The 27812-nt window shown below is 45.8% G+C and overlaps 1 protein-coding gene across 1 annotated transcript; it reads left to right on the top strand.

Moving 5' to 3' along the window:
* Positions 1-113: 113 nt before the first annotated feature.
* On the top strand, positions 114-11020 carry plpp3 (phospholipid phosphatase 3; the record flags this gene model as incomplete). The annotated part of the gene is given in 4 exon segments (XM_056276832.1): positions 114-239; positions 2426-2569; positions 2571-2603; positions 8476-11020. Coding segments are annotated over 4 exon segments (432 nt in total), but the record flags the coding sequence as incomplete, so codon positions are not given.
* Positions 11021-27812: the final 16792 nt, after the last annotated feature.

The raw sequence follows: 27812 nt of genomic DNA, 5'->3' as shown, positions 1-27812 counted from the left end.
CTCGCCTGTGTCTTCCCGTCATGGGAATCTGCTGGGACTCCTTTTGTTGTTGCGTTTTACTGTTGTGTTTCACAGGGGTAAACTTTTTAAGACAGTCAGTGGATTCCTGATGGGGGCACAGATCAGGAAGACAGACGCCTGAGTCACCGTGGGCGTCTCTGAGTTGGAGAAGAGTCGGTGCACGCTATAACTGCGCCGAGCCACGGGTCGCACCGTGTAGAGCTGAGAGATTAGAAAAGGTCACCGACTACCTCACTTCCTTCGCGCTGTCTCTGTGCACGTGTTCGTGTGTGTTTGCATGTGTTTCTGCAAAATTAGACCGACCGAACGGTTGTTTGGGTTTCCTCGCCGCTCTTCAGTCAGCTATGAGGCTAGATAACCCCAGGGACATTGTAACTCTCTGTTTTGGCTAAAAGTCAGACAGAAATCAGTTATCGGATTTAGCTTTTCATGTGTAAAACCTTGAACACAGCATAATAAAACATCCTATAACAGTTTTTTTATCTGTAAATGAGTAATATTGTATTTTTTTATATTTTAAACCATAACTGTTCTCAGTTAATTAATTAAGAACTGTGAAGGTGTGGGCTAGTCATCTTTAATATTCATGAGCTGGCTTTTGAGGGGCAGGTACAACCAATGGTTAGCAGTACGGTTGGGGACGGGGTTTCATAACTGGATTATTTGATCTGATGGGCTAATATGTAAGTGTGCGTCTGATGACATCATGAGTATCAGAAAAAAAGACTGGCTGAGAGAAGCTGTGCTAGGGGGAGGTGTTTTAAAGGAGAAAAATAGAAAAACAGTTGCGTTTCGGTCAGACTTTGAGACATCGTGCCTCGCTGTAGTGATGGAGCCACCATCAGCGATCGCTCAAAGCTGAAGCTGACAGGTCATGTGGATGTTTCTTTCATTTTCTTTCGTGGCTGAAGGACGTCAAATGTAATGACTTATGAGTTGGCCGGGCACCACTCCCTGTTTCATACCTGAGAACCCCTGCAGAGGAAGCCTGAAGCCTAAACATCCTTGGCAGGGAGGAGAGGAATGAAATGGAGGGGGATGGGAGGGATCGCTTCCTCTCCTTCCTTGAAGAGAAGAACAATGATCGAGTGTCGTAGAGGAAGTGTGAGGAAGCTTTACATCCACACCTACAAGGGCTGGTTGCGGACGACGGGGTGGAAGGGGAGAGGCTGTGGCTCTGTGGGTATTGTTAGCTTAGCTTGATTATAAGACAGAGTGTGGAGGTTTGGGCTGGGGAGACCTTGGCTGGCGTTGCCCCTCCCAGGTCTGCTGTCTCTGGGAGTGAGAGACAGGAAGCACAGGCTATGAGTTGTGCAGAAATACAGGATGTCTGAGAAACCTGGGCTGACCTCACCATAGTGCCACTGCCTGTATGTGTGGTGTGTGTCTGTGTTTCTGTGTTTGAGCAAGAGAGAGAGAGAGAGAGAGAGAGAGAGAGAGAGAGAGAGAGAGAGAGGAGAGAGAGAGAGGAGAGAGAGAGAGAGAGAGAGAGAGAGAGAGAGTGTGTTAGTGCATGCCAGTGTGTGTGATTGAGAATGGCCTTGGAGGTTGTCGTTCCTGTTTTGGTTCTCCTCTGGTCTAACACATGACCCAGAGAGCAGTTATTTGGCTTAAAGCAGGGCAGGGGGTACATCCGCATGTCTTCTGTTTATTCTACAAGAGGGGAGAGAGTTCATCCTAACGGGTTGTTGAAACTTACATGCCAGTGAGTGTGTGAGCATGTGTGTGCGTGCGTGTATATTCAAGTGGTTCACTTTGGTTGTGCTGTTTGTACAGCTGTGAAGTTGTACCACTAGAATCAGAAAGTGTGTGTGTGTGTGTGTGTGTGTGTGTGTGTGTGTGTGTGTGTGTGTGTGTGTGTGTGTGTGTGTGTGTGTTGATCTGTGGCTTTGACCAAACTGCCCACTTTGAAGCAGTCTAGACCTGGCAGACAGTAATAACACACACACACACGCATACACACACGCGCACACACACACACACACACACACACACACACACACACACACGCACGCACGCACGCACACACGCCACAGGTGCAGAGTTAAAAAGACACCACAACATACATTAAAAGCTCACTATTACAACAGTTTCCAGCCAGGTGCGAGGGTTCAGTCCATCGTGGGGCGACAGACCAGACGGAGAACAAGAACAACATCATCACCATGTAGCTTTTGGAATTGCTGCTTCCATCAAAAACATGATGTTGATTCCAGATTCATGAACACACAGAGGGGCTATGCATTTTGGAAATCACTCATTCAAAAAAAAAGCTCTTGGCAAATAATATTGACCCATAAACTAGTCTATAAGTGTGAAGAAAATTAATTGCTCTCATTTTTTCTCTTCCTATCTCTTTCTGTCTGTGTCTATATCTCCCATATCTCTCTTTCTCTCCCTCCAGTTCTATCTCCAGTCCAGGTTTACATGGCGTGGGGCTCGACTCCTTCGCCCCCTGCTGCAGTTCACCCTGCTGATGATGGCCTTCTACACCGGCCTATCCCGTGTGTCCGACCACAAGCACCACCCCACCGACGTCCTAGCAGGCTTTTGTGCAGGGAGCCCTGGTGGCCTACTGCATAGTGAGTGCACACAGAGTACTCATTTGCCACATAGGAATGCCTGTGATATACATGTGCACTTATGTTGATGTCTACAGGTGTTTATATAAGACCGGCATGCATGCACAGAACAAATACACGGACACACATACACATGCACACATCTAAAACTGTAGAATCTGTAGCTGTTTTTCTCATTGCTTATCATAAAGAATAATGAGGCAAATTACAAACTACAGGTTCAACAAGGCACCATATTCTTCTTCTTTTCACTGTGGCCTCTCTGCTTTTCAGTACACCCCCTACTCTTTTCATTTGTCACCCGTCTCCCCTCACTCCGTGTATTTCTCTGCACTCTACTTATTTGTGAAGCAGAGACATAAAGTAGGCAGCAACGTGAAGAGAATCTGATTTCCCTTTAATGAAGAACACATTGCCTGAAGCCCGGCCTTAGCTCTTCTGTGTGTGTGTGTGTGTGTGTGTGTGTGTGTGTGTGTGTGTGTGTGTGTGTGTGTGTGTGTGTGTGTGTGTGTGTGTCTGAGAGAGAGAGAGAGACAGACTTCTTCTTCACTGGTTCTTGTGTCATGTCGTCACACCAGTTGCCAGAAGATTTTCGTAACCATCATTACACTAAGCTAGATGGGCCCAAGAGAGATTGAATTTGGTAAGGGGGGGAAAGACTGAGGGGGGGGGGGTTAGCTCTTTGAAACAGGAATGAGGCTGTTAATTATTTTGGGGGTTTTTATATGGCGGCTCTGGTTCTATCAGCACAGCAGGCCCCAACTAGGCTGTGCTGCCTCTGGGAAAAGTATGGAAGGGGCACACACACTCGCACACACATACACACACACACTCATGCAAACACACACACACACACACACTTGCACACACACTCACGTACACTTACAGTCCTTACCTTTCTACGTGATCCAAAACATGAATGTGGAAATGGTTATATTCATAAAATCGAGAGAGGCCCTAGTAGTGCGCGCCTAGGCAGAACCTTGGCACAGCTAAAATTCAAGATGCACTCACACACACACACACACACACACACACACACACACACACACACACACACACACACACACACACACACACACACACACACACACACACACAACACCACAGTGTGATCGTTGTTACAGCAGTGAAGGATCCAGCGCTAGCTTCCATGAGTAGAAACGATCTAATAACAACGGACCGTAACCCCCTGGCAGGAGCAGCGCTGCTCCAGCTGGGCGTAGCTCCTGGACGACACCAGCTCTGACAAGGGAAAATAGAATGTTTTCAGAAATGTGTTTAACCTCCAAATGGGCAGATCTGGGAGGAGAGTGGGAGGGTTGGAGGGAGGGAGGTGACAGGAGAGAGGAGCCTTGTCTGTGTCTTGGCTCGGGGGAGAGTGTGGGTTTAATCCCAGCTCAGCTATTCCACAACCCTCCCGCAAGCAGAGAGACACAGCTCAGAGACACAGACAGTCACACATCCTGCCGTTCACATTCACATATGCAAAACACACACACACATACAGTCACATACATATGAATGCATGAACACATGCACACTCATGTATACGCATACACATACATTCATATCAATGCCACAAACTTGTGCACCTAGATGCACACACACAGCCATGCATGTGCACAGACACTTAAATACGCTCTCTCTCTCTCACACACACACACACACACACACACACACACACACACACACAAACTCAATCCCTGCTGATGGGGTAAGTTTTATGATCCTCAACTCCCCTTCTGATTTCCTCAGTGTGTGTAGAGACACACATCTGTGATGCTTTAGCCGAGCTGTTACAGCCTCTCAGTAAGCAGCGTTTCAGAGGGGGACTTGAGGGGATGAGGAGATTTAGGACATTTAAGACTGTTCTAGGCACAGGTATTAAGCCATTGTGGCTCAGATCTACATTAAAGCTAAAACCAACAGCAAATATTTGTTCAGAGTTTGAGGATCTTTAGATCTTTTGCAAGGCGACCAAGTGCATAGATTCAATCACTCCCCTTCAATCACCCCCCTTTCACATGTACAATATTTGAGGCAGGAGGATATCGGGTCACTCGTTCAAAACCACTTCAGAGGGTTTTATATTTATCACCACCCTGAGTTGCTGCAGAGAACACCAAAGCCTGTTAAGGCTTTTAAGTGAGCCTGCGCAGGTCTTACGACATCTATGTAATGTTTTGCCGTTATGGTTTATATTAATTTCTTTGACTTGTCTTTGAAAGTCACTGAAAACACTACAGTCTCTCTAACTGCAGCAACCGGTCCAAGGATTTGTCACTTCTTTTTGAAGTTGTGCAAGTTTTTTTTTTCCAAGTTGGCACAGCATACATACACAGGACTTAGTTCCCAGTGATGCTAATGCCAGTTCAGCTGTTGCAGAATGTGCTCTCCAGGCCAGGTTCCCCGTGAGATCTCTTCCCGGAGCAAAATCATCTCAGGACCTGGAGCTCTGTCCCAAAGTACTGACATAGCCGCAGCTGAAGCTTTGGGGAGGTGCACGTGTAGACACAGTCCAAACCTCTCAACCCCCCTTAAATATTTCTGGCTCCTTCCCATCTGATTGTGGAGGATGTCTGAGACAGATACAGACAAAAAGAACGACTAGACAGATGAAGAAGCACTAAGTCATGCCCATGGGTGTGCGTACACACACACACACACATACACACACACACACACACACACACACACACACACACACACAACACACACACACACACACACACACACACACAGTGTCTGGTGAGAGATAAGTGCATGCTGGTCTTTGTGTTATTGAAACACTCCAGACCACAGCTGTATGTATGATGTAGAGGCTTCATGGAGCAGAGAGATACAGCAGGAAGCACCGTGTGTGTCTTACCTTTAACTTCCTCCTAGACACCATGACCTACTTTTCACCATTTAAACGTGATGAAGGTCAAGGGGCCAACTCACGCAGGAAGCAGCTGTCAGGGGGAAACTGAAGCATTCATTTGTTTTCAGGGTTCATTGTCAGTGTCGAGCAGAGTTGGATCAACAAAAAGTGACAGGGTTAGGGCCGAGACCTCACTCTCTCTCTCTCTCTCACTCTCTCTCTCTCTCTCTCTCTCCCCTTCCTCCTCTCTCTCTTCTCTCTCTCTCTCTCTCTCTCCCTCCTCTCTCTCTCTCTCTCTCTCTCTCTCTCTCTCTCTCTCTCTCTCTCTCTCTCTCTCTCTCTCTCTCCTCTCTTTCCTCTAGCCCTTCCTCTAGCCCTTCCTCTAACTTGCTCCCTGTTAAACAAACAGACGTGCTTAGCATCTACAGAGTGACTTGGGGTCTCAAATCTTGGTGCAGCATCTGTCCGGTTAGTGAACTTGTACAGATGCAGGAAGGACTTCTTTATCAACCTTATACACAGACACAAAGCATCAGTGTCAAAATCAAGAGCCATTTCTCAGAGACAACGGTTGACATGTTTACCACATCTTGCTAACCTTGTGAAGATGACTTAGTTTCACTGTCATATTGTGGTCTGCATTCAGTTTTTATTAAATACACATTTGTATTTTCTGAACACAAATGCTTCTTCTATACATTGAGTCCATGTGTTTTCTGAACACAGATGTGTTCAAGGGTGTAAATGGGTTCACAGCAGTATTATTTGGACATAAGGGTGCTTATGTAGTCACAGTGGATTTCTTTACAATATGAGCATGCAAATGCAGTTTTATTCTCTCCCATACAATGGGGTCTTCTCAGTAGTGTGTCGATTTGTGGACATTACTCCTGCCTGCAATTTAGCACATTCACCTCCTGTGCGACTCAGCTTCCTTATGTGTCAACCATGACACTTTAGTGGTTTAGGACATGCAATTATGCAAACACAGCCACGCACATTCTCTCACTCACACATACACATGTGCACGTGCGTGCAAAGAAGCGCATACACACACACAACACTCTATTCTGCAGCCTGAAAAGACTCTGCCTTTAAAGGCTGCACTGGACTGTTTCCAGTGGAACAGTATTAAGGAGCCCACACTCCCCCTTTCACTCCCCCTTTCACTCCCCCTTTCACTCCCCCTTTCACTCCCCCTCTCACTCCCCCTCTCCCCAAGAGCCCTATTGCTGAGTTGGAGCTCTCAACACAATAGGCCTGGAGACTGTGGTGTTGTGTGTGTGTGTGTGTGTGTGTGTGTGTGTGTGTGTGTGTGTGTGTGTGTGTTTGCGTGCGTGCGTGCGTGTGTGTGTGTCAGGCAGAGGAAGTGGTGGTACTGTGATAAGTCCGCTGCTATGGCCGATTCAGGGGTAATAGGTCGAAGGTTGGCAGCATGGCAACAAGAACTCGTATGACAGGATGAGAAAGAGCTGTGTGAGGAACATGTCTGGAATACGTATAACCAGCACACTGACAAAGCTTCACACCCACTCCAAATGTTTCCCTTCTTCTCTGATTAAAAAAAAACAAAACACAATTTAGTCTTAAGAATCACATACTGAAGACACTACATCCCCCTTCCCCTGCCATGCACACACACACACACACATACACAAACACACGCACATATACATACACACACTTACACACACACATACACATACACATACACACACAAACACATACCAACACACTTGCACACAGGAATCCACAGACAAAGAGTTCTTTGACAACAGTGAAGCGGCCGTGTGTTATGGAGTTTAGAGGGATTATGTGATGGTCTATGTGTGATGTCATCTGTGAGTCAAAGGTCACTCGTAAAGGTCAGTAAATGTCACACTATGAAAGGAGTGAGTGACTGGAGTGAGGGTTTCCCCAGCCTTATCTCAACATCCTCTCACTGACATGAGAATGGTTCAGTGTGACATAAATGGATTATTACACATACGGTCTTTGGGAAATCAGGGGGAAACATGAACTTCCCTGAATGGGAATTCTAATCCATGTGATCTTCCCTTTTGAGTTAGCCTGGCACACAGTAGGCTCTCTCCCACAGACCCAGAGAAAAGAGTCATGTGACAGTTTCTGTCCTCAGCTCAGCCCTCGCCTCCATTACTCGCCTTTGATCACTTCTGACTGTCATCAGGGCAGGAGAGGCTGCTGTTTGCATATGAGATTGACTGCCAGCGTGTGTGTGTGTGTGTGTGTGTGTGTGTGTGTGTGTGTGTGTGTGCGCATGCGCACAAGTCACATAACCCCTTTAGCCCTTGCTGCTCTGGGATGACCCTAGACTCCTGTAGGTAGGAAAGGTAAAATACGCTGTTGCCAAGGACAGTAGTTTCCCTGGCCCTACTTCCTGCCCACCCTTTGCCAGTTTCCTGTTTGAGATGTGATGTCACCAGGTTCTCAGGCAGAGGTTGCTTGCCTGTATTTTTCTTCACCCTGTTGCCTCCCACGCCAGGCTGTCTGACCTCACACTCTCAGTGAGAGGAGGACGGATGAAGGGGGGAAAGAGGGCAGTGTTGACAAAAGAGGAGGACTTACTGTGATTCACGAATTGATGAGAATAGCCGTGGTGATGGAAATGTTCATTATGGGCAGTGCTATCAGTAGATAAGCCATGATTTCACAAACGTGGATCTTTCTACGTGAGCTATACCTTCACCACTTCCTTTACCCAGATTACTCAATGTCGCTAGTTTATATTGGCATGCACCATGCCAGAGGGAGGCGATAGGGAGTCGCTCATCATGGCAGGATGATGTCATGAAACCTCCTAATTTTCCCATATTTTCATCCTGTACTGTTACTGTAAATCATTTCAATCATTTCACCCACCCCCACGCACAAATGTTTTTTCCGGTATTTATTTCACCATGTTTTTTTGTTTTTAATTTATTTATCCAGTGTATTTATGCTCGTGTCTCTAACGCGTCTCTCTCGCTCTCTCTGTGCGCCCATCAGGTGTTCTACGTGTCGGACCTGTTCAAGCCCAAGGTGAAACCAGCCACGCCCCCTCCCTCGCCCATCAAGAAGGAGTTGCTCCCTTCCTCTGACATCATCGAAAGGAACAACCACCACAACATGGTGTGACAGAGGCCACGCCACTTCCTGTGACTGAGGAGCCTATCGCAGCGCTGCTCACCTCCCATCGGACAGTAGAATGTAGCGACGAGAGACTGTAGCTGCTTCTCAGCCGGCACCCTAATCCCTTATGCCGTGCCTTCAGAGATGCGGGAGCGCACCGCATAAGGAACGCAAAAAAAAAAAAAAAAAGGAAAAAAAAAGGAAAAAGGGTGTCAGATTTGAGATTTGCACAACAGAGTCCACTCTCACTATCCAGACTTATTTTTAACTACTATGTTAACTACTATTCACAATTGAGCCCATTGTTCTGAGCACAAACAGAATTGGAAGATAAAAGAAAAAGAAAGAAAGAGAAATTGAATTAGACGTAGATACAGCCGACAGGCCGAGCCAAGCTTGTGGAAGCTGGACCGGAGGTGAAACTGTCTCTCCAGAATTAAACACTTTGTAACCACACAAAGAAGAAGAAGAAGAAAAAACGATTGTAAAGAGAAAAATAAAGTGAGTGAATGCAGAAGGAAGGACGAAAAAAGACAAAGCCCCATTTTGGAGAGAGGGATTTCCAATGCTGCTCTCCTTCTCGTCTCTGTGGCCTCAGAACATCACAGAACAACACCTTCCTTAGCTCTGTGGACGATATTACTGCAATATAACTAGCAGCGTAGATACTATATTAACAATATAGAGAAAAAAATAACTTATAGCACTATTTTAAAGTTCATTGTCCATTGTCACCACTTGCTGCCTGAAAGGTCTTGCTATAAGAAATCTTGATGATGCTGATGCCCATGTGATAGAAGTGAATAGTCCTAGAGAAGCTGACCAGGCCTGAGGTGACACAAGTCTCATGAGACTCCGCACCACGGCAAGACAAAGTTAGCATAACATGGGTTTGATGAGTGAGACTCAACATTAGGTTGTTGGAACGATCACACATCTATGTAGTTTTGCACCTATATAATGTTGCATTTACGACTGACTGGATAATGACACTGTCAAGACATCAGTAACCTAGCAAGCTGAGAGAATGGCGTTGGCGCTGGGCGGTGACACAATCCGGTCTCTTATATCTCCATCTCTGGGCCGGCACATCAAGCCTCTTATAAGTGGGCCGTCAGAGTGGCCTAAAACCCGGGATGTTGCATTTCATTAGGGTTATAGCTAGTAAAGGGGGGGATAAGGGTAATTTCTGTGGAAGAAGGGAGTTAGATCTCTTAGCCTCTCAGCACCTGGACAAGGGGTGTGGCTGTGCCATGCCACTTCCTGGTGTTGGAGCCATCTGGTTGGTTTTTTAGGTTGAAAGGGGATGGATGGGTGGACAGAATAAAGGGTGGTGGTCCGTCACCGTGGAGAGAAGGAGTTGATTGACAGCTTAGCTGGCACATTATTTTCGGATAACTTGGGCTCTTTCTGCTGGCAGGGAGGGGCTCACACCCACCCAATCACTCAGTGTATGTTGTCTCTTAGTGTGAGTATTTGTGTTTGTGTGCCCTGTATATTCCTGTATTTGCGTGGATGCGCTTGTGCTTGTACATTTATCCTGTGTGTGTGCGTGTGTGTGTGTGTGTGTGTGTGTGTGTGTGTGTGTGTGTGTGCGTGTGTGTGTGCGATGCATGATTGCGTGTGAATGTATGAACGCTGTGCCCTGTGAAAAATTACCTCCCCTGGTACACTGTGTGTGTGTGTGCGCAAAATAAAAGCCCCTCATACGCACGCACACACTCATATACACACAAACACACACACATGACTGTGCCAATTGTGTGTGCCGCTGTGTGTTAGAGAGAAGCCAGGGGTGGAGGGAGTTTTCCCTGTCAGGTGAACGTCATGAAAAACTGTGGAACTAATGTTTTTATTTTCTGCAAAGATGCATCTTTAGCCTTGTATGTTACTAGTCTGTCCAGTGTCATCACTAACAGATGAGCGTACCAGATACGGTGGCCCTTTTTTATTTACAGCCTACTCAGTAATCCTCTTCCAACAACACACTCCGCCATGTTGCACATCTTATTTCTCATCGTATAGTCCGTCCTATCATTTCACCATCACCAAGCCGTTTCACTCTTTTTTTATAAATATATAAATAATGTATAGATCACTAAAATTAACTTTGTAAGATATTGTTTCTCAACATGTTTAGATATATCCACTATGATTACAGACCTGTGTTCCTTACAAAGTGCTGCTTAAAAAGCATCGATTGACAGATTTTTGTATCTAGAAAACTAAAATATTGTAGATTGTGGTAGCTTTTAATACACATTCAGCAAATACACCCACAATTGTATTAAGATTCAATATTAGTATTTTTGTATTGTCGCATTTTTGTACAAATAAACTATTAGTAATGTTGTTTTGTTTTTTTTTCTGCTAAATGTACCTAGCTCTAATACATGTGCTTTTAAATAAAAAGCTCATTATGAACACATCTTGCCTTTTGTCTTCAATGTCGAGCCGTTCCGCGGCTGGTTGTCGAGATTAAAGAAGTTTTACTTCCACCGTGGGACAAACCAGCTTTCCACTTTGTCATGTAAAATTTGATTTAAAAGGAAAAAACACTTGATTCAGCCTGCACACGTTATTGAAGCGTGCCAATGAAAGAGGAGAGGCTGCAGCACTTTTAAAACAGCACTGTGCAAGTTTGATAACGCTTCCAACAATTTACAGTTTACTAAGCATAGCCTGCACAGACTTGCAGGCTCTGCAGTGTGGATGTGAGCGTTTTGGTCACATGGGTGTAACTTATCCACAGAGCTGGGCTCCGATGAGGGCCTGACTTCACACTTTGGCAGACACCAGCAAGACCAGAGGTGTGTGTGTGTGTGTGTGTGTGTGTGTGTGTGTGTGTGTGTGTGTGTGTGTGTGTGTGTGTGTGTGTGTGTGTGTGTGTGTGTGTGTGTATTTCAGCGTTTTAATGTCTCACTGCAGAAGAGAGCAGAGCTGATGTCATGGTTTGTGATGCGGGGCTTAACAAACACTGTTATTTTCTCCAGCAAAACATCATTTTAGCCAAGGAGGGGAAAAAAGCCTTAATAACACTGTGATTTTGGCAACTCTTTACCCTCCCCCAACAAAACAGAAGGTACCTAATTCAAAGTAAGTTGAGCACACAGCTAACTGTACAAAAGAAAGAAAACAGTGTCAATGAGAACAGGCACCAGCAGTTGGATAACGTTTTAATACAGTTGTATGGTGGTGTAGTCTAAATGAATAAAAGGCAATCATTTGACTGATGTTGTCATTATAGTGGCATTGCTGCCTTCAAAGTCCTGTAAAGTCACATCTTTATTGATAGTGACACTACAGCTGGTCTGAGGTCGGTTGTAAAGAACAGCATCAGAATGAGATTTACAATGTCAGTGAACAGCTGGTAGGCCTGGGGTCAGTGATGCGTGGCTATAATAGTAGAGGGCCTGGTGCTGAGGCAGAGAGAGGCCCATGTTGTGGTCTTGTTTGGCAGGAGCACAGCAGAACAGAGCTGGCACACAGCCGTCACCGAGAGGCCAAGGAATTACAGTGCAATTCTCCGTGTGTTGGATACGTGTCTACACTATCACACATCACACACATATACTCATGCTCATACTTGGACCTCCTGGCCTCCTGACAGCTCTCCTGGAGGTACCACCCTCACCACAGCCCACCTCCAACATGCTCTCTCTCCCTCTCGCTCTCATCATGCACATGCACTACACAAGGCCCTTGGGTTTCCTTTACCTTTATGCACAAATCTCCTTGCTCAAATGTTCTGATTGGAAAGCTATGCACAATGAATGGAAAATGGACCACGATCAACTGACGTAGCAGGTTGGATTGTTTCATCCTCGTTTCTTATGCACGACAACATAGGAAATAAGGTGTCAGTTGAGAGCTGGCAAGTGTCACAAGAGGTTAACCCTGTTCTGCTGTACTGGACTCTGTTAGATTCCAGTATAATTGCTGTGGAAAACAGATCACATTTCTGAGGAAAGAGCAGAACACAGATTGATAGCATATGTGTCCGCATGCCAAAATGAATGACTGAAACATTGTGATCAGCACTGGAACATGTTGATGTGTCGTTTCAGGCCATTCTAATCTCACATTTAATGACTTTGCATTGCAGTGTAGAACTGGTATGTATAACACTAGTGTCTCTCAGTTGGTGTTCTAAAAAAAGTCAACTAAACATCTTATTTTCCTGCCATGTAGTCCGAGTGCCCCAACTGAAATGGCCCACTGGCACACATGATATAAAAAGCATAACAGCATAACAAGAAAGCTACTGTAGGTGCCTGTGGGTAGTTTGTGTGGAAAGGGAAGTAGCGAGCGAGAGAAAGAGAGAGAGAGAGAGAGAGAGAGAGAGAGAGAGAGAGAGAGAGAGAGAGAGAGAGAGAGAGAGAGAGAGAGAGAGAGAGAGAGAGAGAGAGAGAGAGAGAGAGCGAGAGGAGAGAGAGAGAGAGAGAGAGAGAGAGAGAGCGAGAGCGAGAGAGAGAGAGTATGATGAGGTGGGCTGTGGTGAGGTTGCTACCTCCAGGGGAGCTGTCAAGAGGCCAGGAGGTCTAAGGGACTTTTCTGTCCTGCGTGGTCCAGGGTGGAGGGAGGGAACTGGTCCCGGAGAAATGCAGAGGCTGGCCAGGCATCCGTAGGGAGGGAGAGGAGAGCAAACTGGGCAGGGCTCTATACAATACTTCCTTTAGGGAAATGGGGGCACAATCAGTCAGCAGTCAACTGTTTACAGTACGTCAGTGTCTGTTTCATAGATTTTTTTAGGCTATTCGCAGGACGCATAGCCAAAGTATGACCAACCCACAGCACTAAGAGGGAAAAGAGAACTTGGCTGCACGAGATAGACAGACAGACAGATAGACAGATAGACAGATAGATAGATAGATAGATAGATAGATAGATAGATAGATAGATAGATAGATAGATAGATAGATAGATAGATAGATAGATAGATAGATAGATAGATAGGGTTTTATGATGCAGACACGCTGTGGAAATGAAAACAGGTAAAATAGAACAACCAACATATAATGAAAAGGAAACCGATTTGAGGCACTAACCTAGATTTTGGTATGTATTATGTGGAGGTGTGTAAATAGGGACATAAATAGGTCTTTAATGCCATTGTCTAAATGCACTCAGTTAGTACGCACCCGTTCAGACATGCATAAGCAACAGGAGGATTATTTTTGAAGGATTAAATCCATTTTGTTTCCGCTAGATGAGGATGGAGATGAGATTGTGAGAACGCTACCATGCTGTCTCCTCTCTCGGGATATTGTTAGAGGTTTTTTATATGAATAAGTCAGCAGTGATATCTCAATCCAGTGGGCACGAAATGGAATGTTAGAACATCCTGTTAATTGTGGCAGACAGGAAGACAGGATTACCCTACTTCCTGTCTTCCATCTGTGATGTTTCACATTTATATATGCGGGTTGGGTGTAATCAAAGTCAGCGAGGATAAGGACGGATATGTTCCGTCTTTGAGCATACAGTATAACCAGTCAGTAGTCAAGTTTGGATTTGTTTAAAGTTGGTTTAGGCCAGTTTACACGAGTCTAAATCGAAGGTTATGTACTGATCAAAGGTTGGCACATTTATTCAAAGCAAGAGAGGCAAGATGGAGACGGCTTGGACATGTGTGGAGGAGAGATGCTGGGTATATTGGGAGAAGGATGCTGAATATGGAGCTGCCAGGGAAGAGGAAAAGAGGAAGGCCAAAGAGGAGGTTTATGGATGTGGTGAGGGAGGACATGCAGGTGGCTGGTGTGACAGAGGAAGATGCAGAGGACAGGAAGACATGGAAACAGATGATCCGCTGTGGTGACCCCTAACGGGAGCAGCCGAAAGTAGCAGTAGTAGAAAGGTTGACAAATGTATATCTTTTATTATGGCAGCACACAGCTGAAGTTAAGATATGTTGAAAAAAACAAAACATTGCTCATCCAAAAACCTAGAACAGACCTACATGTTGTGTTGTGTGAGAGCTTTCGTTGTATAACAGCACATTTACCAATCCCTGACACGTGAGTGTGAGCTTGATGGAAAAAGTAGACTAGAGCAAAGGAAAGAAAGAGAGGGGCACAAGGAGAGAGGAGTTAGAGAGAGAGGAATGGTTAATAAAGTTAACAGATGTCGGCTGTATCAGGGTCACCAGGTGATTATGTCATCTTCGTATAAAACCGTTGCTCTGTCCACCTACTGCGGACTCTCTCTCTTTCTGTCCGTCTTTTCTTGTACAGATATTTGCCCATGGTGTCTTGTAGAGCCTTGCTACCCAACTACTACACCGCACACACACACACACACACACACACACACACACACACACACACACACACACACACACACACACAACCGTCTAAATCCTTGGTACTTGTGTCCTCAGATTAAGAGGAATATGTTCCCTCACTCCTCTCTCACCTCTCAGTCCGCATGGAAAATACATCCCCCGCCTCGCCTCCCTCCCCCTCCTGCAGCCGCCTGCAGTCACCCTACGGCCTTTCTGGCGGAGAGGACAGGTCAGGAAAGGAACAGCAGGATTCGGTTGCTCTGAATCATTTGACTGAAAAGGACTTCTATTGTTACAGAAACAATAAACTGTGGATACTTTCTTTTGTTTTCCAATCAAGCTAGAGAGGCTGGTGTACCAAACATCACAGTTAATAAGAGAATATCCGAGGTGGGGGCGGGATAAAGGATCTGTTCACCCTTTGTCACACACACACACACACACACACACCTATTGACTTACACACTGGTCATTTCCACTGATTCGGTCAGACAGTTTAAGTGTGCACAGGGCAGGTATGTTTGTGGGGATTCAGCTTTCACCTGTCCAGTCCCTTTACCCCATCACAGAGCAGATGAATACCTAGAGATGGGGAGGCGTAGGGGGGAGGAAAAGAGGGAAGAGTGAAGAGGAAATGGAGTTAGGTATGGGCAAGGTTGCTCAGACCACTCGGGTTCACCTGCTCACACGAAGCTGCATTCGAGGGCATAATGACACACTCACCTACATTTATAAGCGCGTGCACACACATACGACCCACAAACACATGCACACACACAGTACAACTGGATGATTAAGAGGATTCATGCAGACATCCATCTTGGCTTTGATTCGGGCCCTGCTGTCTGATTTATCCATGTGAGTGTGCATCTGTGGAGCGTGTGAGCATCTGTTGTGTCATTCTGCATGGAGCCAACTCTGAGCTCAGCATTCAGGCCCCGAGCACAGGGACCATGTATCTCCTCGCTGACAACAAGCTGATGCACTCCTCTGGACATGTGGCCAGTCAATCTTGCTCATAAAATGACGATATTCACTCTAAGGAATTTTTGACAATGTAGGTATTTTCCCGCTGAAGGCTATAAGTTGACCATATAGAGAAAAGCTATTGAGTTATTGATGGTAAAATGTGATACTGTGCTGGTATCAATTCTTCCACCTGCAGAGACTCTACTGTTTACTGCATGCTCCTAGTGGTTCAGTCACAGGAGAGCATTAAGATATAGGTCAGGAAACGTGATTTAGTATCTAACTACACTCCCAAAGCCCATCAACCGTCCCCGATAATCACGTCCAGGTTTGGATGCGTTTGGATGTAAGTATGTGTGTGTGTGTGTGTGTGTGTGTGTGTGTGTTGGCATGCTCACACATTTTGCCTGCATCCCAGCTAGGCGAAACATTCATTCTGAGATGACCTTGGAGGATGCTAAAATTTTCTTGTTATGAATCTCTTGGCAGATATTATTCATACTCAGTGTTATCTAAACCACAGTAATCTCAACAGGATTCCCAGTCATTCTGACCACAAACACGTGTGCGTGCGCGCGCGCGCGCACACACACACACACACACACACACACCAACATCCACAGAGACAAATGGATATTCAAACACACTCGCAAAGATACAAAGATGTGCGTGCACACACACGCACATGCACACACACACACACACACACACACACACACACACACACACACACACACACACACTCACACACACACTCATTCTGCAGTACATTATCTGTCAGAATGAGTAGTTCCAGGTCTGAGGGGGTCTACGATACCTCAGTGACACTGTGATTTGTCAAAAGTGACGGCTCACCTAGAACCCCTACCCCCAAAACCATGAGAGGAGGAGACACAGCCCTCGGCTGAGCGGGGATTTAGCCGTATGCAGAACAGGATGGTTTAGTTTTGTTTTTACAACTGCTAACAAGCATCGGTCAATACCGAGCCACTTTTTAATACTCTTCAGACAGTCTGCATTACCAACATGCATCTTGGCCAAACAGTTCATTTCACCTGCAAAACTCACTCAAACCCCCAAAATAAGTTGGTTCCGACTGCAACACTGGCACCAGGGCCTACTCCGAAAGCCTACATTGTCACGCATAACACACTGACCTGAACACACTAACAACACGGACCATTCTACGAATGATGAACTTTTATGTTTGAAGTTTGAATGATTTTTCACATAAATCGTATTGCATAAGAATAACACATTTTCACTTTATTGACTGTACCATAGTATATGTAACAAAAAAGAATCATTAATGCAGCAATTTGCTTCAAATTGTAATTTACCTGCGAAAAATAAAAAGTTGAAACCAAAAAAAAATTCCTGAAATTCCACAGCTGCAAAAAACAAAAACAAAACAAAAAAAACCCAACAACATGCATAGTATAATCACTCATGCTGTACAGTACTGTGAGGGCTCTACTCCTCCCTACCTCCTGCATTTGGCCACAAGCTCTCATCAACATCACCTCTTATGTCTCCTCTGGCGACGCATCCTGGAAAGTATCTCCTGGAATGTCTGTTCCAACCTTGGCAGTCTTCAGGAGCAGTGTCTCCACACCCGGCATTCATGGCATCCAGTAAGAACATCTGGTCATATGGATGGCGGTCAAACCTTCCACCTCAACGCAAAGAAAAACTCCTCTACGGGGTTTAGGAAGGGGGAGCATGGAGGCAGGAATAGTACTGACATCCTGGGATGTGCAGCAAACCAGTCTGTGACTGCAGCAGAGAGGTGGTGCAACGCCACATTACCCCACACAACAACAAAGGTAGGCGAGTTTCTGCCTCTCCACTTCTCTCCGGCATTGGCACAAGTCGATTATGCAGGTCATCCTTGTATAACCCAATATCACAAATGTTCCTCAGGGGGCTTTACAGCAACACACATCTTGTCATTAGACCCTCACATCGGATAAGGAACAACTCCCTAAAAAACCATGGAGATGCATGTACAGAGTAGAACACAATTTACACAATACAACATTGAAAGAAGATAACAGAATTATAATGGATTTATAAGATATATGAAGAATATGATTAGGAGAATGCCAAGCAGTGTCCAGATGCCACCAGAACAAGCCCAGGACCGGAGCCATGTGACCACCATCACCACCTGAGTTCCTCTCTGGCCTGGGACATCCACAGTTGCTCTCTGTCCAATCACATTTCATCCCCTGCGGCATGTTTTTGCCATGTTGAATCCAGCTTCATCCACAAAGATGAATGTATGTGCAGTTTGCCTGGCTTCCATCTCCGTTACTCTCTAAATCAAAGTAAATCCAGTTTTACAGTACTTTACATGATGTATGTACCCTGTTTGTTATTGTACAGACATCTTACCTGGACATATTGATACCAGAGACCTTTCACACACTCACTGTTTCTCTCAAAGGTACAATGTACAACTGCTTCATCCTTATTTTATGTTTTTCTAGGACTCTGGCTATTGTCATTGTGCTGCTGACTGTATTCACATTCCCAGAAGTCATATTGTCTGCCAACACTGTCCCGAATTCCCCACAGTTTTATTGCATCGTTGCCAATTACCAGTCAACAATGGCAATTTCCTGCACATCTGAAACTATTCGGCCTCTCCCTCCTGTGGAAGGCAACCTTTGGGTCCTACTATAAAACACAAAACAATCAATATTTCAAAATGTCAGTACATGTAAAAATGTAAACATACTGTACTGTAGTATCGTACTGTAGCGTGTAGTTCAAATGTCACTGAAGCCTGCACATCTCACCTGCTGTTTTGCTGGATCATTCGTACTAATTGATGCAACTGTTGAACGCTGCAGATTAGGTTGCACCCTTAAACCAGCTTCTCTCAAAGACAGACCATGGTTTACAACATGGTCAATAATTGTGGTCCTTATCTCATCAGAGACCACCGCTCTTGGTCCTCCATGCATTCTCTCTCTCCCTGCCACTCTGCAGTAATCACAATAATCTGATGCATGCAGAAATTTGTTCGCTGTGTTTGATGTGTGGATTTGCTGATCACTTCAGATCATTGGCAATGGCTTATCTGTATGTTACGTGCTGCTTATTTACATGTTCAAAATAAATCATCATCATCATCACACTTCTTTCCCCACCAATCGGCCTTCCTTGATCCATGTTTCCAAACAAAGTCATTCTGAAGCGGTCCCCTTTTGTCTGTTTGGTAACCAGACTAAACAGGACACCTGGGTAGGCTGTCAGCTGAAATTGCAATCAGCTGTGTTTGGAATGATTATTATTTCACTTTATTGTAAATATTCTGGTAGGATTTTCTATATATTTCAACATGCTACTGCAGAAATGCATGACATTTGCCATCACTCTGTGTTGAGCATGCATAAAGACATTGCCATCATTCTGTGTTGAGCATGCATAAAGACATTGCCATCATTCTGTGTTGAGCATGCATAAAGACATTGCCATCATTCTGTGTTGAGCATGCATAAAGACATTGCCATCATTCTGTGTAGCATGCATAAAGACATTTGCCATCATTCTGTGCTGAATGTGTTTTCAACAGTTTTGAAAACAGCGAGTTAGCATTTGAAAAATGTGCTGCACATATAAAGTGTTTTGCAGGTGGTGAAGTATGAATGAGAAAAGAGTTCATGGGCTTTGAAAAATGTGGTTATTGAATGCATTTTGTGTGAAAGCATTGAAAAATGTTTCACCATTTGGTTCACATAGACCTCTGTTTCACTGACTGTGAAGAGCTTTGACAACGTGACTTATGTTTTGACCAATGCATGTTAGCAATGCATACAAACTGTAGACAGACAGACAGACAGACAGACAGACAGATAGACAGATAGACAGATAGACAGATAGACAGATAGATAGATAGATAGATAGATAGATAGATAGATAGATAGATAGATAGATAGATAGATAGATAGATAGATAGATAGATCGATCAACTGATTGACTGATCAATTTATTCACAACTTCAGTAATTCCACTTGTCACCATACCAAAACCAAGCGATCACAGGGAAGATGAAGAAGAATGATGGGGAGAACGCAGAGACAAGAGGTGGAGTGAGAGATGAGAGCAGACACGGAGGCAGATGTGGTGTTTGTGCGGGGGGAGGGATGAGATAGGCTAAGTGAGGGTCTTCATGGTAGATTTCGCGCTTGTCTCTGCTTCGCCCAGAGTCATCCCCATGTTCTGCCTGTTAGATTTCCCAGCAAGACCTGGCCATTCTCACACACTGTGTGTTTGCCTGTATTTTTGCATGTGTGCGTGTGTGTGTGTGTGTGTGTGTGTGTGTGTGTGTGTGTGTGCATTATCCTCTATGTGATCCAGTGGTCAAACTGTCTAGCCACATCTCACACACTGAGCTGAGTTATGAGAAGAAACTCTTGGTCTCTCCACAAACCTTTTACCTTTTACAACCCCCAGGACACTTTATCCCCCCCCCCCCACATACACACACACAATAGGATTCCTAGTTATTCTAACCACAAACGTGTGCGTGCACACACATAGACATCCACAGGCACAAATGGATATTCAAACACACATACGCACACTCACATGCACACACACACACACGCACACATACACACACACAACAAATACAAACAGCAACATGAACTGAGTGAAACCACAAGCCCCAAAGTATGTGAACCCGGCACAGGGTTTCAGTACCCATCCATCCCGTGGTGAATATGAAGACAATGGTGAGATGCAGCACAGGGACAGTATGCTGTCCTCACAGACAGCTGTTATCTGCCGCTCTGCTGTCTGTGTGTGCGGGGGCCTGGAGAGGAACTCGATTATGTCTCCTCGGAGGGGTTTAAACAGAGACCATTGCTGGATGTTTATGTGTCTTCTGAGCTGGGGGGGATGATGGCTTACAATGCTTTGACTGCCTTCACATGTTTGTATCCACCGTTTGTACAACTGAAGAATTTAGCTCCCAAATGAGAAATTCCTCACACATTCCAACAAAATGATGAATGACAGGATAAACATCATTTTGAAAGTTATTATTACATCCCTTTGCTGTTGTGAGACCTACAACTGCTAATATTATACTAACCTTACCAAGGATTTACACATGGGAATTAATGACAGAATAAACCTTTTTTTTTAAGTTTTCATTGCAGTTGAATGAAGTATTAATACTGTCATCTATTTCCATAAAATGATCTTCAAGTATCATTATTGGCCATTTTAGGACCATTGCCCTGCAAAGAACTAATCGAGTCATCTAATCATATAACACAGCTTATCAAATCCTCATTGCACAATGTTTAAAACCTCAAAGGGAGACAATGGCAATTTTTGACACCATCTCTCTGTATATGTTGCAGGGATAACACTTCGTTAGCAGCCATAATACTGAGCGGTCGTCTGTGTGTCTTTGAAATGCCACCACAATTGCGTTACATCTGAAATGTCACCGATGGACAATTTGTGAATGTGAACATTACAGCCCTTACTTCCTGCTATGTCTCTACCCTCAGTGGGCTACATCCATCCATCCATCCATTATCTGAACCACTTATCCTTCTCTCAGGGTCGCGGGGATGCTGGAGCCTATCCCAGCAGTCATTGGGCAGCAGGCGGGGAGACACCCTGGACACGCCGGCAGGCCATCACAGGCACGCACACACACACACACACACACACACACACACACACACACACACACACACACACACACACACACACACACACACACACACACACACAAACATTCATACCAAGGGACAATTTAGTATGGCCGAGTCACCTGACCTACATGTCTTTGGACTGTGGGAGGAAACCGGAACCCCCGGAGGAAACCCATGCAGACATGGGGAGAACATGCAAACTCCACACAGAGGATGACCCCCAAGGTTGGACTACCCCGGGACTCAAACCCAGGACCTTCTTGCTGTGAGGTGACCATGCTAACCACTGTGCCACCGTGCCGCCCTGGGCTACATCCAAACAGGCCCTATTGTAGAGGAGAGAAAGAAAGAAAGAAAGCCATTTTATTTGACATTGTATTCTTACAATGAATTTGTCTTCTGCATTTAACTCATCCTATTGTGCAGGAGCAGTGGGCAGCTGCAACACCCGGGAACCAACTCTAGTTCTTCTTTCCATTGCCTTGGTCAAGAGCACAGACAGGAGTATTAACCCTAACATGCATGTCTTTTTTCTTTTTTTTTTTTTTGGATTTTCCCCCCACTTTTCCCCCCAATTGGACTTGGCCAATTAGCCCACTCTTCCGAGCTGTTCCGGTTGCTGCTCCACCCCCTCTGCTGATTCAGGGAGGGCTGCAGACTACCACATGCCTCTTCCGATACATGTGGAGCCACCGGCCACTTCTTTTCACCTGACAGTGAGGGGTTTCGCCAGGGGGCTTAGTGCATGGGAGGATTACGCTATTCCCCCCAGTTCCCCCTACCCCCCCGAACAGGCACCCCAACCAACCAGGGGAGGCGCTAGTGCAGCAACCAGGACACATACCCATATCCGCGCTCCACCCGCAGAAACGGCCAATTGTGTCTTTATGGATGCCCGACCAAGCCAGAGGTAACACGGGGATTCAAACCGGAGATCCCCATGTTGGTAGGCAAAGGAATAGACTGCCATGCCACCCGGACACCCAACAAGCATGTCCTTTTGATGCTGTGAGAAAACTGGAGCACCTGGAGGAAATCCACGCAGACACGGGGAGAACATGCAAATTCCACACAGAAAGTACCTGGAACGGCCTGGGGTTCGAACCCAGGACCTTCGTGCTGTGAGGCAACAGTGCTAACCACTGGGTCACCGTGCCACCACAGTATGACTAACAACCCTACATGTAACACCAAATGCCATGTGACGGTTGCTAAGGGAGTGCTATCGTGTATAGACAGATACTGTTGGAAATGGTGATTGGTTTCCTTTAACTATAACTCTGCTGCTATCCCCCGTGTTGAATATCTGTACTCTCTAGTCGCATTTCTTTATCGGCGGTGATAGTGACCAACTATTCGTCAGCGAAAGGAAAAACCCCAGGCACAAGAGCTCATGAGCTGAGTTAAATGCTTTCCAGTCCAGACCAACACTTACTCAAGTCTCCAGTATTTTTGCTGTACCGTGTACAGTTCCAGTAATCACACCCGGGTGAAGAGATCAGTGACTCCAATGTCTCCAGTAAAATGGGGGAATGCAGGACCTTGGAGAGGGGAGGGGGGAGGAAGGAAGACAAGGACAGTGGTTTAGTGGGGGGAAGAGGAAAGGAAGCGCATGAGAGGTGTTGTGGGAAGAAGTGAAAGAAGGGAGAGGGGGCGTTGAAAAGAGAACGAGAGGGGGGGATGGGGTGCGAGCTCCAGAGATTGAACGTGGAGCGTCACCTCTTCAAAGGGACCAGGAGTCTCAGGTTTTGGAGCCCTATATGTATTAAACCAGCAGAACTTGCAGATTTACGAGGTGCAGCAGATCTCTCACTCCCCCCTTCCCTGTCCGTCCCTTTAAAGTTGGAGCGGATGTGGATGGCGCATGGGACTTAAAACAGGGCACTCAGGGGTTACGTGCTGTTATTATTTCCCTGCTGCCCTTCATCTCCTATCCACTCTGCCTCACTCCTCTTCCCCGCACTGCCCGCCTCCACAACCAACCAACAGCCTCCAACCTTCTCGCCGTCATCCTAACATCTGGTTCTGATCTGAGCTGAGACAGCAGACGTAAGCGCGGCATGCACAACAATACCCGCCTTCCTCATCCCCCTCTCCTGTGCCGTCAGTGCTTGCTCCGATTGCGTTGCTCATTTCCAAGTAATCCTGAATAGATGATCCCCTTGAGGGAGAAGGGGCCCCGCGGGTATTTTCTTATCAGTCTTACACAAATAAGATTTCCTCACACTAGTCTTTCCCACTGTTAGAAACAAGTGGGGAGACGGTTAAAGTTAAGTTGAGAAAAAGAGCAAATATGGCCGTAGGGCCATAACAATGAGTAATAAACAGCAGGATGCCAAACGATGATGTCCAGGGGTTTAAGGTCAGAGGATTTGGTGTGTTGCGGGTTAGAAGTTGAAGGTTAACAGGTAGCACTCACAGCTGTGGGATGGAAGGTAAATGGGATCTTTATGGCTGCTGCTGGTGAGGAGGATGTAGAAAAGGTCAACATGTCTCTTTAGCAGGAGTGATCAGTCTGTCTTGGATTCTCACTGTGCCCTGGATTCCTCTGTCTGTCTGTGTGCTTGTCTGTATTTCTGTCTCTCTTTCTGTCTTTCCCACACATACAGCGGAAGACGAGGTCACCAGGAAGGAAAGCTTCAAAAAGATGATTCAGGGGTTACAACTATGACCATGACAAAGGCTGAGGGGAGTTTTTTTCATTTACATCTCTGTTTCAGATATCTACTATATATTGCTCTCATCCAGAGCAACTAACAATGAGCAAGACATGCAGGTTGGTTTCCTATTAGGACAAGCGAACATTGACCTAAGACACACATAGTGTCATAAATATGAAGCACAATGCTTGTGTGACTTTATTTTGAACAGAACGATACTGGATCATTGATCATTGTAATTGGAAGTACATCTGGTGTTGACAGCACATTTTCAATTGGGTAGCTAACATCACAGAACATTTACATAACATCCTGATTGGACGCTTAACACTGACGTAAAAATGGATGATTTTGCAACGGTTCAACAGAGCTAAAGTTAGCATGTCTGAATCACGTTTGCAGCTAATCATCTCTCATGTCATGTCATGTCATGTCATGTCATGTCATGTCATGTCATGTCATGACATCTTATCATCAGCCGTTTCTCCAGGGTCGGGTTGTGGTGGCAGCAAGCTGAGTAGGGCACTCCAGACATCCCTCTCCCCAGCAACACCCTCCAGCTCCTCCTGGGGGATCCCAAGGTGTTCCCAGGCCAGATTGGACATGTAGTCCCTCCAGCGAGTTCTGGGTCTACCCCGGGGTCTCCTCCCAGCTGGACGTGCCCAGAAAATCTCCAAAGGAAGGCGCCCAGGAGGCATCCTAATCAGATGCCCGAACCACCTCAACTGGCTCCTTTCGACGTGAAGGAACAGCAGCTCTACTCTGAGCTCCTTCCGGATGTCCAAGCTCTTCACCCTATCTCTAAGGCTGAGCCCAGACACCCTACGAAGGAAATTCATTTCAGCTGCTTGTATCCACGATCTCACCCTTTCGGTCACTACCCAAGGCTCATGACCATAGGTGAGGGTTGGGGGAACACCTTCACTTGAGGCACCAACTCATCCCTAACCCGGAGGGAGCAATCCACCATTTTCCGGTAGAGAACCATGGCCTCAGACTTGGAGGTGCTGACTCTCATCCCAGCCATTTCACACGCAGCTGAAAACCACCCCAGTGTGCACTGGAGATTATGTTCTGATGAAGACAACAAAACCACATCATGTACAAAGGTATACGTGATGTGGTTTTGTTGAGATACAATTCTGAGGTTCCCAAAATGGACACACTCCTCACCTTGGCTGTGCCTTGAGATCCTGTCCATGAATATCCAAACAGAATTGGAGACAAGGGACAACCTTGGTGGAGTCCGACACCCACCAAAAACATGTTTGACTTGGTGCCAAGAATGCGGACACAGCTCTCACTTTGGTTATACAAGGACCAGATGGCTTGTAGCAAGTGCCCCGGTAGCCCATACTCCCACAGTGCCCCCCACAGAGTGCCCCAGGGTACACGGTCATACACCTTCTCCAAGTCCACAAAACACATGTAGACTGGCTGTTCAAACTCCATGTCTCCCTCAGCACAAGAGTTGGTCCGTTGTTCCACGGCCAGGATGGAATCCACGTTGTTCTTCCTGGATCCGAGGTTTGACAATTGGTTGGAGCCTCCTTTCCAGCACCTTAGAGTAGACTTTCCCAGGGAGGCTGAGCAATGTGATGCCCTGATAATTGGAGCACACCCTCTGGTCCCCTTTTTTAAATATGGGAACCACCACCGCAGTCTGCCATTCCACAGGTACTGTCCCTTACCTCCACACAGCACTGAAGAGGCGTGTCAACAAAGACAGCCCAACAATGTCCAGAGCCTTCAGCATCTCAGGGCAAATCTCATCCACACCTGGTGCCTTGCCACCAAGGAGCTTTTTAACTACCTCAGAGACCTCTGCCAGGAATATGGGTGGGGCTTCCCCCGAGTCTTCAAACTCTACCTCCCCCACTGAGGATGTGTTAGCCAGGTTCCGGAGCTCCTCAAAGTGTTCTTTCTACCGCCCAACAACATCCCCAGTCTGGGTCAGCAGTTCCCCTCCCTGACTGAACACAGCTTGAGTCAGGCCCAGCTTCCCCTTCCTGAGACGCTGGATAGTTTGCCAGAACTTCCTTGAGGCCAAATGAAAGTCCTTCTCCATAGCATCGCCAAACTCCTCCCACACCCACCCAACTTTTTGCTTCCATGACTGCCAAAGCCACAAGCCATCTGGCCTCCTGGTACCTGTCGGCTGCTTCAGGAGACCCCTGGGCCAACCAAGCCCAAAAGGCCTCCTTCTTCAGCCTGCAGCTAACCAACAACCCAGAAAAGCAAGGTGACTCATCAGAAATTCTTAAAAACTTGCATCAAAATGTCAATTTGTTTGAGCATCTTAAAGGTGATAGAGCGCATTTTACTTGCATCTCTGTGAAATGCTACCTCAAATGAAGTGACATGGTCAATACCAAGTGGTAGAATACAAGGGAGAGGCTAAGAGAGAATAGTGGTGGGGTGCAGAAGAAGTATATATTGACCATTTTCTTACTAATGAGGATTGTAATGTTAATAAAAAAAAACGAGAAATCGTCATCTTACATATTTTTAGATGCACTCATACACAATTCTTTTTGAAGGAGATGCAACCCACCACCCCGATTCAACAAAGATGGTACAGCTAAATGTTTAAAAGTTGAAACTATTGCTGTGTCAGAACTATGGCTGTATGTTCACTCATTCACTATCCCCTATTCACTCAACAGGGTATTCTATACAGAGTGATAAATGGAGATTTCGGACATTACTGAATCACTCTGCATCTTCTTTGTGTCCTGTAATGCGATACTTGACGGCGAGAAGAGTCCACTAGCAGGACAGAGAACAGCGGAGAAAATAAAAAGCATTGCAATTTGGCCTTTTTGGCATAAATTAGTGTACATGGAAACTACATTTTCAATTGCATTGTGGGATTTTTTTCACAATTTAACAGAATTGGGACACAAACAAAATGGATGAAGGTGAATATAGTGTACTATATAGCAAATAGGGATCGATTTCAGAGACTTCTTGTCAGTTTATGAGCAGGTGCGTTATAGGCCAGGTTCATGAGGTACTTTGCATCTAAAAAGGCACTCAGCTGTTGATAAAAGCCCTTACATTATTGTCACAGAACAGGCTCTCCAACCACTGGATCATGCTGCTGTGTATGATGATTGATTTTAGCATGGGACCTCGTGAGAGAAAACCGCTTGGCAGGCATAGCATTGGTCCCTCCACAACAGAGAGTAGGAACGGTGTCCCCATTTGAGAATCTTAAATAGATTCGTTGCATAGTGTATAACTCTTGAATAGGCATTTCAACATGCCTAGTGAAAATATCTTGAGAAAAACAGGTGTGGACTCTGAGGTCCTACAGCGTGGTCGCCCGTACTGAGAGTCTATGCAACAGGGCGAGGATAGAAACAGGACAGCATGTATCCAGTTCCTTGGGGTCCCAGGGTTTATGTTGACACTGACAGGGGAAGGGTTCAGAGTGTGTGTCCAGGATAGGGCTCAGGTCCAGCTGGGTTACGTCCTGTTTCTGCTCCCGCTGGCGACGGCTGCGGTCACAAATCCACAATCCCTTATTCACACACAGAGTTTCCATATGCAGCACACACCCACAGAATCACCATGCTGTGATTCTGCTTTTATTCTGCTGGTGGACAGAGAGAG

Source organism: Lampris incognitus, chromosome 3 (assembly GCF_029633865.1).
Source record: "Lampris incognitus isolate fLamInc1 chromosome 3, fLamInc1.hap2, whole genome shotgun sequence".
NCBI lineage: Eukaryota > Metazoa > Chordata > Actinopteri > Lampriformes > Lampridae > Lampris > Lampris incognitus.
The sequence above is the reverse complement of the archived record's forward strand: the minus strand, read 5'-3'. Positions and strand labels throughout refer to the sequence as shown.